Raw genomic sequence first — 12,991 nt, forward strand, 5'->3', positions numbered from 1 at the left:
ATAAAAAAATAGCAAATAAATTTTTTTTTATTTTGGGTAATCTATTTTTTGCCTATTAAGGAGAACTTCACCAAATGAAAAACTGCCAGGGTTTTAATTTAATAATTATAGGGATTTTCATATTAACTTTCAATTCAGGAAAAGTTAATAATTAAAAAATTTTATAATTAACGGTAAAATTGGGATAAACATTTTTTGACTGCGGATTATTGTTTATTGATGTATCCCAACATTACATGAACTTTTTCATTCCTTAATAATTACATTTGATATGTTTAAATGATTTTTTTTGTTTTTATGTCAGAGTGACGAAAGGCGCGCGGAAGCCAGACTATCCGCTTTTGGCTCTATTTTCAGGGCTCTGTAAAAATTATAAATGATCGAGATACAGTTTCGGGAGTCGGGACTTTTTTCAAATTTCCAAAATTTTGAAAATTTTCCGAGATATTAAGAAAAAACTAAAGCCCCATTTTTTTCCACTTAATTGTTTATTACTTTTGTAATTTTTATCGCCGCGTTTTCGGACCTTTCCTTAAACTTTCTATAGTCCGTTCATAATTTGTCGATAGCACAAAATGAGGGCCCAAGTCATAAAACGGTCGTAAAACTCGTAAAATCATAGGCGGAGGTTCCTGAGGTGTTTATTCATTAAATATAAAGCTTCAGTTCATATTCGAAACTTGCCTTGAAAGGGTGAAGTTGTTACGAACGAAAATAATTTTTGGTTTAGTACATTTTTTAATCGCATTTAATTTACGGCTCGTTGGTGTTTCGGCGTCTACGGCAGTAATTAACGTCTCTAATATTTATTTTGCGAATTTTGTGCAGTGCGTGAGTAACTTTTTTTCATATTCCTACAAACATATACGTACCTTTCGTTCCTGCTTGTTTTGTTTGATTGCTTGCGATGGCTTCGTCATCATCATCAACATCATCAAGTTTTACACCGGTACTGTTGCGTACAGTCAGTAAGTCTGTCTATTCACCAAGAGAGAAGACTATTGTTTTGAACGTTCACGATGCTCTGGTTTCTCAGAATCCCACAAACACTGTTCAGAACATAATCAAGAGTTGTGCCAACATGACGGGCGTAGGGGAGTCAACAATATATAGGTTCCTATCAGAAAGAAAAAAAAAGGTATAGCTAACCCAAATACAAACGAATACTTAAAGAGGGGGAGAAAACCTATTGAAATTGATGAATTTGCCAAAAATGGTATTCGAAGGAAAATTCACGAATTTTTTTACAAAAAAGAAATACCCAACTTAAACAAAATTTTACAAGAAGTTAGAGACGACCCGGATTTGCCTCATGTCGGACGAACCAAATTGTGGCAAGTTTTGAAAGAATTAAATTTCCGGTGGGAGAAATCAGACCGAAAATCACTTTTGATTGACCGGGAAGAGATAATATGTTGGAGAAGAAAGTATTTAAGATCTATACGAAAATTTCGGGCTGAAGGAAGGCCAATTTACTATCAGGACGAAACGTGGGTAAACGCAGGTCATACTCTCACAAAAATTTGGACAGATAAAAATATATCAAGCTCCAGGCAAGCCTTTAAAGAAGGTTGGTCTACTGGTATTTCCCCACCCTCTGGTAAAGGCAGTAGATTAATAGTTTCTCACATTGGCAGTGAAAAAGGATTTGCTAAGCATGGTTTGTTGGAATTTGAATCTAAAAGCACAAAAGACTATCACGAGGAGATGACAGCTGATGTTTTCGAAGAGTATTTTGAGCAGATGATTGAACATATACCACCAAACTCAATTATAGTATTAGATAATGCACCTTATCATTCACGACTAGTTGAAAGACTTCCAACGACTGCGTGGAAGAAACAGGATATCATTGTATCACGGATATCATTGTATCATTGATATCACGAAGTGTATGCGTGGTGTCAAAGAAATAAACTTATTTTAAACCATGGAAAAACGGTTTTTATGAACTTTAACCTTAGGAGGCCATTAACACCTGGCTGTAATTTTGCTCTATCTGAAACAACTAAGTTCCTTGGCACCTTTATAGACAGCAAGTTAACATGGGAACCACACATTGACCACGTCTGCAAGCTGCTTAATAAAGCTTATTTTGCCATTTTACAGCTTAAAGACACAATTGCCAAACAAGGTCTTGTAAGTGTGTACTATGCATTAGCTTATTCACATATTTCATTGAATATATTAACCTGGGGACGATCGAGTCATTTACAGCGCGTCTTTGTTGCTCAGAAAAGATTACTGAGACTGATCTTCAATATAAATCGCTTAGATAGCTGTAAAGAAACTTTTATAAATAATAATATTTTAACGGTACCTAGCATTTACATCTATAAATGTCTGGTGTACGCGAAAACTAATATACTCTCTTTCAATACCTCTGCGGAAAGGCACATGTACGATACACGACATAAAAAATTATTGTCGATACCTGGGCATAAAACAGCTGCATTCAAAAACTCTCTATACTATAACTGTATTATTTTGTATAACTGTGTTCCTCAGCCTATGAAAGAAATGACGTTATCTTCATTTAAAAATGAAATAAAAAAAGATTTGATGCTGAATGCTTTTTATAGTATAGATGAGTTTATAAATAGAATTAAATGAACTGTCAAAGGGAAAATAGGAGGAATGAGGAATCTAAATTATTTCCTCATTGTGTAAACTTTTTGTGTAGTGTAAGTATTTTGTTTTATTCCATATACACCTGACAAATATTTTGTTTTGTCTCATATACACCTGTTTTTTTGTGAAATTGACAAGTATAAGTTATATTATACAATCATATTTGTAAATATGTTCATGTGTGTAAATGTGATGATTCAGTTTTTATTCATTTTGTTACATGACTCTACATTTATTTGTGACATTTGTGATATTTATTTGTGTGTGATATTTAAGTGACGTGCCAAATATACACTATTGTATCAAATATTGGTAAATAAATATTCTATTCTATTCTATTCTATTGACTGGCTGCGGAATAAGTCCCTGCCTTACGAAGATGGAATGGTTAAAGCAGAACTTTTAAAAATTGCCCGGCAACACAAATCTAAGTTCAAGAAATACGTAGTTGACAAAATGGCGGAAAGACGGAACATCACAGTCCTTAGACTTCCACCCTACCACTGCGAATTGGATCCAATTGAACTCATTTGGGCACAAATGAAAAGCTATGTGGCTAGGAAAAATATGTCATATAAAATACAAGCTGTAAGTGAATTGTTATATGAGTCTTTACAACATATTGCAGAACAAAATTGGCGAGATGCAGTAAGACATGCAATAGAAGAAGAACAAAAAATGTGGGATCTTGACAATATAATTGATGCGACTGTAGAGACACAACCGCTAATTATTAACCTGCAAGACGACTCGGATTCCGAAGATGATCCTGTTTATTTTGAATTTGAATAGTTTTGTGAGTAATCGTAGTTTATATCATTTAAAAATAGGTATTAATTGAATAAATGTATCTTTTACAAATTGCAAGTAACTTATTATTTTTGAATAAAATAAAGAAATTTTTTAAAAATAAAAATACAGTTTACAGTACCTACAGTTTAAGAATATTAATATATTTATTTAAAGTAACTAATGTTTTAATCAAATACTCTACGACACTGGTCACTCATTTCCACTCAAAATACCTACATAATCGGATTAAAAGTTTTATAGCTGTATTGTATTTCTTCAGATACAAGGTGGGTTAGTCGAAAACATCTTAAACTGCCAGTTTTAGTTTGGTTTTTGTTATTATATCATATTAGCTGTCCTCTCTGTATTTCAGTTCTCTAATGAGGGTCAAACTTGCAGTGAGCTATCAACAAATTATGAACGGACTATAGGCAAAAATACGAATCGAATGACACCTCGGTCGTAATTTTTGGACACGGCTGAAAAATGTCACCAAATCGAGTACATGTGAACCAGACTAAATAGTATTTATGTGGGACGATGTGGTCGAAATCTCCAAATACGGTATGCTGAACATGAAAGGTCCTTCAGACTAGGAAAAAATTATTCGACGTTTTCAAACCATTACTTGGCATGCAACCACAAGTTTCCGAATCTAAACGATACGAAAATTTTGCACTATGCAAGGAAGGCTTACAAACTCAATTATTTGGATTCCTTGGAAATTCACAAGCATAAACATTGCGGGTGCAACCTGTTAAATGATCAAATCGATTAAGTTCACTCGCCGGTTTTTAAATTGGCAGATCCGCATTGTGAACTGTAAATTCAGGTACTCAATCAAGCCAGGTACTTCTATTAGTACCTACAGGAGTGGTATATGAGAGCTAATGTAATGAACCATTGTCCATACAGGACGAAACTGCAGTAATGTTGGTTACGAATAAAAGTGGTAAAAACATAGAAAGTTTCAATTCTCTTTTCTTCTTTATTTTAACACCTCAACACGTGTTTAGATCACCAAGTGATCATCTTCAAGGAAACACGTGTCGAGGTGTCAAAATAACGGTTTGGTGTTGGGAAAAACTCCAGCAATATTCAACCTTTTTTTTAATTGTAGTGATATTAGTCATCAAATAAGCAGAACGTCATATGATTCGAATTATTCTCATAAAAAACAATAATTAGTAGTATGAAAGGGCATTGCATAGCGAATCACTTGTTGCGGTTTTGTGAACTCACGATAAAGTGTTGCTTTAATACTCGTAATAGACACAATTCACGACAGAATTTTATTCAATAGTAGAGAGTTTGAAGATACTAAGAAAGCAGCGCTTGTCTTTCCGGAATATATACTGCATTGCATTTGCAAAACTCCCAACACTAATCACAGATTTCTGTTTCATGAAGAATCACTGTTTTATCTTCATTTTAGGATTTTGAAAATCAGGAGACGAATCTACATATCAAATTTGGCAATATTAACTTTCATGAAAAATGAATGGAAAAGCATAAATAAAAACTATTTAGCGCTAAACGAAGCTCTTTTGGATGCTGATAGGGAGAAATTCACAACTCACCGAACAAATAATATTGAGTATATATTTAAACAATTCTACATTTCCATGAAGATGTATCTGTTGAAGGAAAGACCAGTAGCATCAAAAAATGAAGTGCGGAGATATCGTATGTGAGTATTATATTGTAATGAGGGTTTGTTATCATCACGACATTATCTGAGTATTAGCTCTCCAGCAATGTCATTTAAGTCAGTAAAACTTCAGGGAACATAACTCGTCGCATGAGAATATTGTACGAAAATTGAAATGAAAAAACGTATTGTATTGATACTAGTTGTTGCCCGCGGCATCGCCCGCGTAGAATTGGCTCATTTGAATTTTTTTTTTCATTTCAATATTTGAAAGTTTATGTTTCAAATAGTAGGGGAGACCAATAATTTACATTTGGACTTCCGGAGCCAGGGTTTCAATGTCAGAATCAAAAGGATTTTGAAAAAGCTCAATTTCATTCGCAATGACATCAAAATCTGAAAAACGAGTATCAAAATTTATCTTCAAAGCACTCAAAGTTTCGATTGCAAAATTGACGGGAAATTCAGTTTCTGTAGTGTGGCTGAATATTTCACATGTTTCAAAATGTGTGAAACATTTTTTACGTAATTGCGATTGAAATAATATTATTTTCTTCCTGAAGGATTTGATATTGGTGTATAAATCAGGAAAAAGCTGATTTTCTCCTTGCAATCTCAAATTCAGTTCGTTCATATGATTTGTCAAGTCGACATAGAAGGCTAACTTCCACATCCATTCACTATTTTCTAAATCGGCAAAAGGGAGCTGCTTCTCATTTAAAAAAATTTCGATATATGCTCGAAGTTCAAAAAAACGCTTAAGGACTTTTCCGCAACTAAGCCAGCGTACGGCAGTATGATATGGTAAATCATTTTCTTCAATCTGTTGAATAAACTCGCGGAATTGTCGGTGATTCAGCCCAGTGAATCTGATGAAGTTAACAACTGATATGACTGGTTTTAGAACTTCAGACATATCCAAACATTTTCCGCACAAGGACTGTTGATGAATGATACAATGAAAGACTAATGGTTTTGAACCACCATTATTTTCTACAGCCTTTGACACAAGTGCAACCACTCCTTTATTTTTACCATACATACTTTTGCCTCCATCAGTTGTTATAGATTTCCAATTTCTCCATCGAAGGTTCTTTTTATCAATGACATTTTCAACTCCCTTAAAAATATCTGCCCCAGTTGTCGTGCCGTGTCGTAACATCAATATTGAGAAGTTCTTCATACACTTCATAGCTTTTATCTACTCCGCAAATAAAAATCAACACCTAAGCAGTATCTGACACATCCTCTGACTCATCCAATGCTAGAGAAAACCACTCATGATGTCCATTTTTGTCAGACAGTTGAGATGAAGATGAAGATATATTTTCTGCGATGTCTTGCACTCTCCGAGCCACGGTAATTGCTGACAAACTTTTAAATAAATTTACCTTTTTGGGGCATATTACTTCGGCTACTGCAATCAAGCATTCTTTTATCATTTCTCCATCGGTGAATGGTTTGCCACGTTTTCCGATTTCAAGAGCCTCACGAAAGCTGGCGCGAGTTGCAGACTCTTGTTCAGTATTCGCTTTGGTAAACAAAGATTGCTGCGATTTGAGTCCGCGTTTCAAAGCTTCAAATTTTTTCTTCCGCAAACTTCCTGTATACTTGGAGTAACTTTGAAGATGTTTCGATTCATAGTGTCGTTTAATGTTATAGTCTTTGAGAACCGCTATGGTTTCATTACAAATTGAACATAGCGCCTTATTACTGGACTCAATCACAAAATACTGAAAGTTCCATTTTTCTTGGAACGTTCTGCATTCACTGTCGATTTTTCGCTTCTTTTCCATACTGACAAATCACACATAAAAACAATAAGTCAAATCAAAATACTTTTATTGACGGGTGTTACTTTAATTCACAATAGACAGTTTCGCTTCCTTCGCCTTTCCTACGCAGACTAACTCGCAGTTGAGCCGCTAGCCTTTTTATATGCAATTATTACTGTCATCTCGAGGTGATCGGAATACACTAGCTAGAACCAGAACTTTCTCGAACCAACGCGGTAATTCCAAATATTCAATTACGCCTAATGTCACCTAGCGGGTAGCTGAAAAAGATGTACATAGTACATAGTACCACTACTCGCCACTAGATGTCATTAAGTGTCACAATACACAATAATAATTGAAATGCATAAAAAGCGTAAGTTTGGTTAGGTCACGCACTTTGCGACTATCCTAGTCTAGAAATATAGTTAAGGGCAGAAATTGGCCCTTGGAACAAACTGAAAAAATTATAATGGCCCGAAGGCTTCAAAGTTTGGAGACCCCTGGAATAGACGAACACCGCTTTACCGCCGTCAGACGATAGCCAGAAGCGCCCCCCTCAATTGAATTCAGTTGCTGCGTCATGCGTCGTTAGGCTGTGTGACAGGATATTACGTGTTTTCACAAATCAAAAGTAAGTTTTTAGACGTATTCTTATTGAATCTTTACGAAGTGTGAAAAGGATGATAGTAATCTGATAGTAATCTCAATATCATCCATTCAAGTGGATCCAAGTTCTCCAGCTGGTGATCTTCCAACATCAATTGGCCTATCTGTTCACCATACAGATAGCAATGATTTGTCAAACAATAATGACCAACCACCCGCTGATCAAAATATACCGGACCCGATCTTTGCGGACACTGATCCTGTGTTAGCTAAATCAATTTTTGATCAAAAATCCAAATCACCAGTGGCAGGACCTAGCGAGCTGCAATTTACAAATTATATCCAGCCGTTTTATTCTCACCTAAAGATCTTAGACCTTTACCACAAGCGGGTCCGATGACTGAAACTGAAACAAATAAAGGTCGTAAAAAACGTAAGACTGCCATTCTGACGGATACTCCCGAAAAAATCTCAATTGAACAAGAACACCAACAACGAAATGAAGCCAAGAAAATGGTACTGCAAACTAACACTGGAGAAGGTAAAAGAAAATTGATATTTGCAAAAGAAAAGGGAAAAGGAAAAACGACAAAGAAGGCACCAAAAGAAAAGGAAAATAAATCTGACTGTCTGTTTAGAAACTTTTGGCAATAGTCGACCAAATGAACAGTGGATACAATGTATCGAATGTAAAATGTGGTCCCATGTGGAATGCGTGGGTGACGATAAGAATTATGTGTGCCATAATTGCGATTCTGAGTGAGAGAATAATGACTGAGTTATAAAAGTCTGATTATAAAAAAATTATTAACATCATACTAAATTGATCTCATTACTCAAATTAAGAATACTTTTTATTGATTTGTTTTATTAATATATAATTTTCGAACATTCAAAATACAGAAGTTGATTTGTGTTATTATTATGAAGTTTTCAAATAAATAATATGTTATGAATATTACTGGAGTTTTTTTCCAACACCAAATCGTTATTTCTACACCTCGACACGTGTTTCGATCACCAAGTGATCATCTTCAAGAGGAAGATAAAATTAATAACTACTCAAAACTAAAGCTACTTATACTAATCAAGTACATCATACAGGTAGGTAATCAGTAATACCACCCATACAAGTGTACCACCCTGAATTAATTTTACAATTGGCCTTTCTATTATTTACAATATGTCCTTATGTATGTTCGAATGGTTCAGCTATATATAGAACAATTTTCAGCTATATAAAATTAGTTTCACAATATTGCCTAGCTAAATATATTTACAATGTGTTCTTTTTGTAGTAATCAGTAAACCCAACAATATTATTCCAACAAGCTATACAGTATGCTATTTGGTATTGGTCCGTTGTCGTTATTCATAATATTATTATGTTTACTTATTTCCACACTCTCATAGGCATCTAGTTGCCTGTTGTTATTAACTTGTCTGACTAATCTTAAAGAACTGAATGGTTTTGTTGGAAAATATGATGGGCGACTGCTGATTTTTCAGGTCTTCCATATTTTAAGTGTGCTATGTGTTCCTTATATCTCACTTTAATAGATCTTTTTGTCTTTCCATAATATTTTGCATCGCAGTCCTTACATTCAATTTCGTAAATTCCAGACTTTTCCGAATTCTCGACTTTGTCTTTTGGACTTCCCAAAAGGTTCTGCACTGTATGACTCGTTTTAAAAACCACCTTCATACCTAGTTCCTTGAAAATATTTCCAAAGTTCTTCGTATATTGGTGGTATGGATCTGAGATGTTTTTGTCCTTTCTGAAAGTCGAGATTTCGTTCATTCTTAACCTAAAATTTTTTTTACTAATTATTTCATCTACAATACCCCTCGGAAAACCGTTAGTGGCTGCTATTTCCTGTATTGTACGTTTTTCTTTTGTGAACCTATCATGTGTTAGAGGGAAAGTCAAATGACGATGCACCAAAAAATTCAACCCAGCACGTTTGTGTTGTCCACAGTGATGTGAACTGTCAGGAATATACCTGTACGTGCTTGTTTCTTATTTAAATATATCGTATTCTAACCCTCCATATTGGCTCCTCATTACCAAAACGTCAAGAAATGGTAGTTGTCCCTTATTTTCTAACTCATACGTGAATTTTATTGATGGACATCTATCATTTGAAATGGAAACAAAATCGTCAATTTTCGATTTTTTGGTATCGAATATCGCGAAAATATCATCCACATACCTTAGCCAAATCCTAGGAAAATACTTCGACTTTTCTTTGGTTTCCATTTCGAATCTGCTCATGAACAGGTCTGCCAGGTAGGGGAACAAGAGGTTTCCCATGGCCGTTCCTTCCTGTTGTTCATAAAAGCAACCTTCTACCTGGAACCGATTTTGTTTCATACACAAATTAGTAAGAGAAACGAATTCATCGATTTCGTTATCATTGAAATTATTTTTCTCTAGTAATTCCCTGAGGTATTGCAAAGCGTGTGGAATTGGGACGCATCAAAAGAAACCAAAATCTCACCTTCTTGCAAAACCACGTTTTTTGTATGTTATATGAACTCCAAAGAGTTTTTTATACTAAAACTTGGTTCCGCAATAGACAAGGTTTCAAATTACTTAGTGAGCCACTTTGCTATTTGGTAGGTAGGAGCTCCAATAGCTGACACAATAGCATTGATTTTCCCCGTTTGTGGTTTTTTGGGAGGTAATATAGTTTCGACACCGTTGGGTTGGAAACTTGTAACTTTCGTTTCAGTTGAGGAGTAAGTATGTTGTGGCATTTCTTAAGGACGTCTTTTACTCATATTCCTTAAGAAATGCGACAACATACTTACCCCTCAACTGAAACGAAAGTTACAAGTTTCCAACCCAACGGTGTCAAAACTATATTGCCTCCCAAAAATCCACAAACCGGGAAAATCAATGCGCCCCATCGTGTCAGCTATTGGAGCTCCTACCTACCAAATAGCAAAGTGGCTCACTAAAGAGTTTGAAACCTTGTCTATTGCGGAACTAGGTTTTACTATAAAAAACTCTTTAGAGTTCATACAACATACACGTGGTTCTGCAAGAAGGTGAGATTTTGGTTTCTTTTGATGTTAGTTCCTTATTTCCTAGCGTCCCAATTCCACACGCTTTGCAATACCTCAGGGAATTACTAGAGAAAAATAATTTCAATAATAAAGGAATCGATGAATTCGTTTCTGTTACTAATTATTGTATGAAACAAAATCGGTTCCAGGTAGAAGGTTGCTTTTATGAACAACAGGAAGGAACCACCATGAGAAACCCCTTGTCCCCCTACCTGCCAGACCTGTTCATGAGCAGATTCGAAATGGAAATCAAAGAAAAATCGAAGTATATTCCTAGGATTGGGCTAAGGTATGTGGATGATATTCGATACAAAAAAATCGAATATTGACGACTTTGTTTCCATTTCAAATAATAGATGTCCATCAATAAAATTCACGTATGAGTCAGAAAATAAGGGACAACTACCATTTCTTGACGTTTTGATAATGAGGAGCCAATATGGAGGGTTAGAATACGATATATTCAGAAAAGAAACAAGCACGTACAGGTATATTCCTGACAGTTCACATCACTGTGGACAGCACAAACGTGCTGGGTTGAATTTTTTAGTGCATCGTCTTTCGACTTTCCCTCTAACACATGATAGGTTCACAAAAGAAAGACGTACAATACAGAAAACAGCAGACACTAACGGTTTCTCGAGGGGTATTGTAGATGACATAATAAGGAAAAAGAAGTTTAGGTTAAGAATGAACGAAATCTCGACTTTCAGAAAGGACAAAACCCAAGATAAATACATCTCAGTTCCATACCACCAATATATGAGAAACTTTGGAAAGATTTCCAAGGAAATAGGTGTGAAGATGGTTTTCAAAACAAGTCATGCACTACAGAGTCTTTTGGGAAGTCCAAAAGACAAAGTCAAGAATTCGGAAAAGTCTGGAATTTACGAAATTGAATGTAAGGACTGTGATGCAAAATATTATGTACCGACAAAAAGATCTATCAAAGTAAGATATAAGGAACACATAGCACACTTGAAATATGGAAGATCTGAAAAATCAGTAGTCGCCCATCATAGTTTGCAACAAAACCATTCCATAGACTTCAGTTCATTAGGATTAGTTAGACAAGTTAACAACAACAGGCAACTAGATGCCTATGAGAGTGTAGAAATAAGTAAATACAATAATATTATGAATAACGATGACGGACCTATACCAAAGAGTATACATAGCTTGTTAAAATAAAATAAATTAATGTTGTTGGGTTTACTGATTACTACATAAGGATACTTTACAAAAATAAATTTGGATAGACAATATTGTGAAATTGATTTTATAGCTGAAAATTGTTTTATATAAACATATATTGTTGAATAATAGATAAGGCAAAATTGTAAAATTAATTTAGGTTGGTATACCTGTATGGTTGGTACGCCTGGATGGTTTACCTGTATGGGTTACCTTTATAGCATAAATAGGATTAGCTTGCACTAGTTCTTAGTTTTAATCTTCCTCTTTAAAGATGATATCGATTTGGTGTTGGGAAAAAACTCCAGTAATATTCAAACAAGTTACTACCAACAATTTTAAAAACCAGTTAGGAGTTTCCAATATGTACACATATTATTCGTTTTTTGTTTGTTTCAACAAATATATTTTTCAGATTATTCGAGATGGCAAGAATTTGGAATTATTCTCTGATGGGAATGGTAGTGTACCTGATGATATCGAAATACAATTTACCAATGAAGATATACGAGATGATATATAGTTATATTGAAAATGTTGATTGTTGAATTCACTAGTAACTGAATGTTCCTGTATATGTTATTAGTTATAAATTTCTATCAATAAATCATTTTGAATTGTTTCCAATTATTTATGTTCGACAAAACCTTGAAGAATTCTTACCGACCGAATGCATCTAAGAAATCATTCGTTACTATGTTACTACTTTCAGTAATGTTCCAGGTATTAAAAAAATGAGGTGAATATTCAAATTTTGAAGCTACGTTAATTCGTACATTCGATTATCGATTTTATTTTAATGTTGGTACACTCGTCTTGAACATATATTTATTTATTCGTAGTTTCCTATAAGATACAAATACAATAATTATTTGATCTATAAAACTACAAATGAGGCTAGAAACAACATGTACCGGAACGGTACTGTTGATTTCAGTTCTAGCCTTGAAGAAAACTAAACTAGATAATAGAAACTAAAACAAGAAAAATAAATATATACAGCGTGACTCACGGTCGATGGTAGGTTAGACGTTTCTGGAAAACGCAAAGCATGATTTTTCTGAAAATTCCACCTCTCACATTTCCTTACCTGTTCTATCGATCTAAAATATTTTCAGCATTGCGGCGTTGCCACTTCCATCAAAAAGTCCCAGCAACTTTTTTTTTAATGGAACACCCCGTATATTACTACATTTTTGGAATCGCTCTAGTATTTTAATAATTTTTTCTTGGTAATGTCTTATACCTATCTCTATCTGTTTCCGAG

General features: G+C 34.5%; 1 protein-coding gene across 2 annotated transcripts in view; it reads left to right on the top strand.

Moving 5' to 3' along the window:
- Nucleotides 1–12,346, top strand: part of LOC111516686 (putative fatty acyl-CoA reductase CG5065) — a 78,042-nt gene extending 65,696 nt beyond the window's left edge. Inside the window, exons 7-8 of one of the 2 annotated variants that reach the window (XM_074176624.1) lie at nucleotides 4,859–5,113; nucleotides 12,140–12,346. In XM_074176624.1, coding sequence (XP_074032725.1) covers nucleotides 4,859–5,113; nucleotides 12,140–12,272 — 388 coding nt within the window. In that variant the 3' untranslated portion in view covers nucleotides 12,273–12,346. The remainder of the gene's footprint in view (nucleotides 1–4,858; nucleotides 5,114–12,139) is intronic. The other variant, XM_074176625.1, reaches the window with a different exon arrangement.
- Nucleotides 12,347–12,991: the final 645 nt, after the last annotated feature.

This window comes from Leptinotarsa decemlineata, unplaced genomic scaffold, assembly GCF_025532065.1.
Source record: "Leptinotarsa decemlineata unplaced genomic scaffold, Ldec_3_MD MMD2_tig00001973_RagTag_RagTag, whole genome shotgun sequence".
In the NCBI taxonomy this organism is placed as follows: domain Eukaryota; kingdom Metazoa; phylum Arthropoda; class Insecta; order Coleoptera; family Chrysomelidae; genus Leptinotarsa; species Leptinotarsa decemlineata.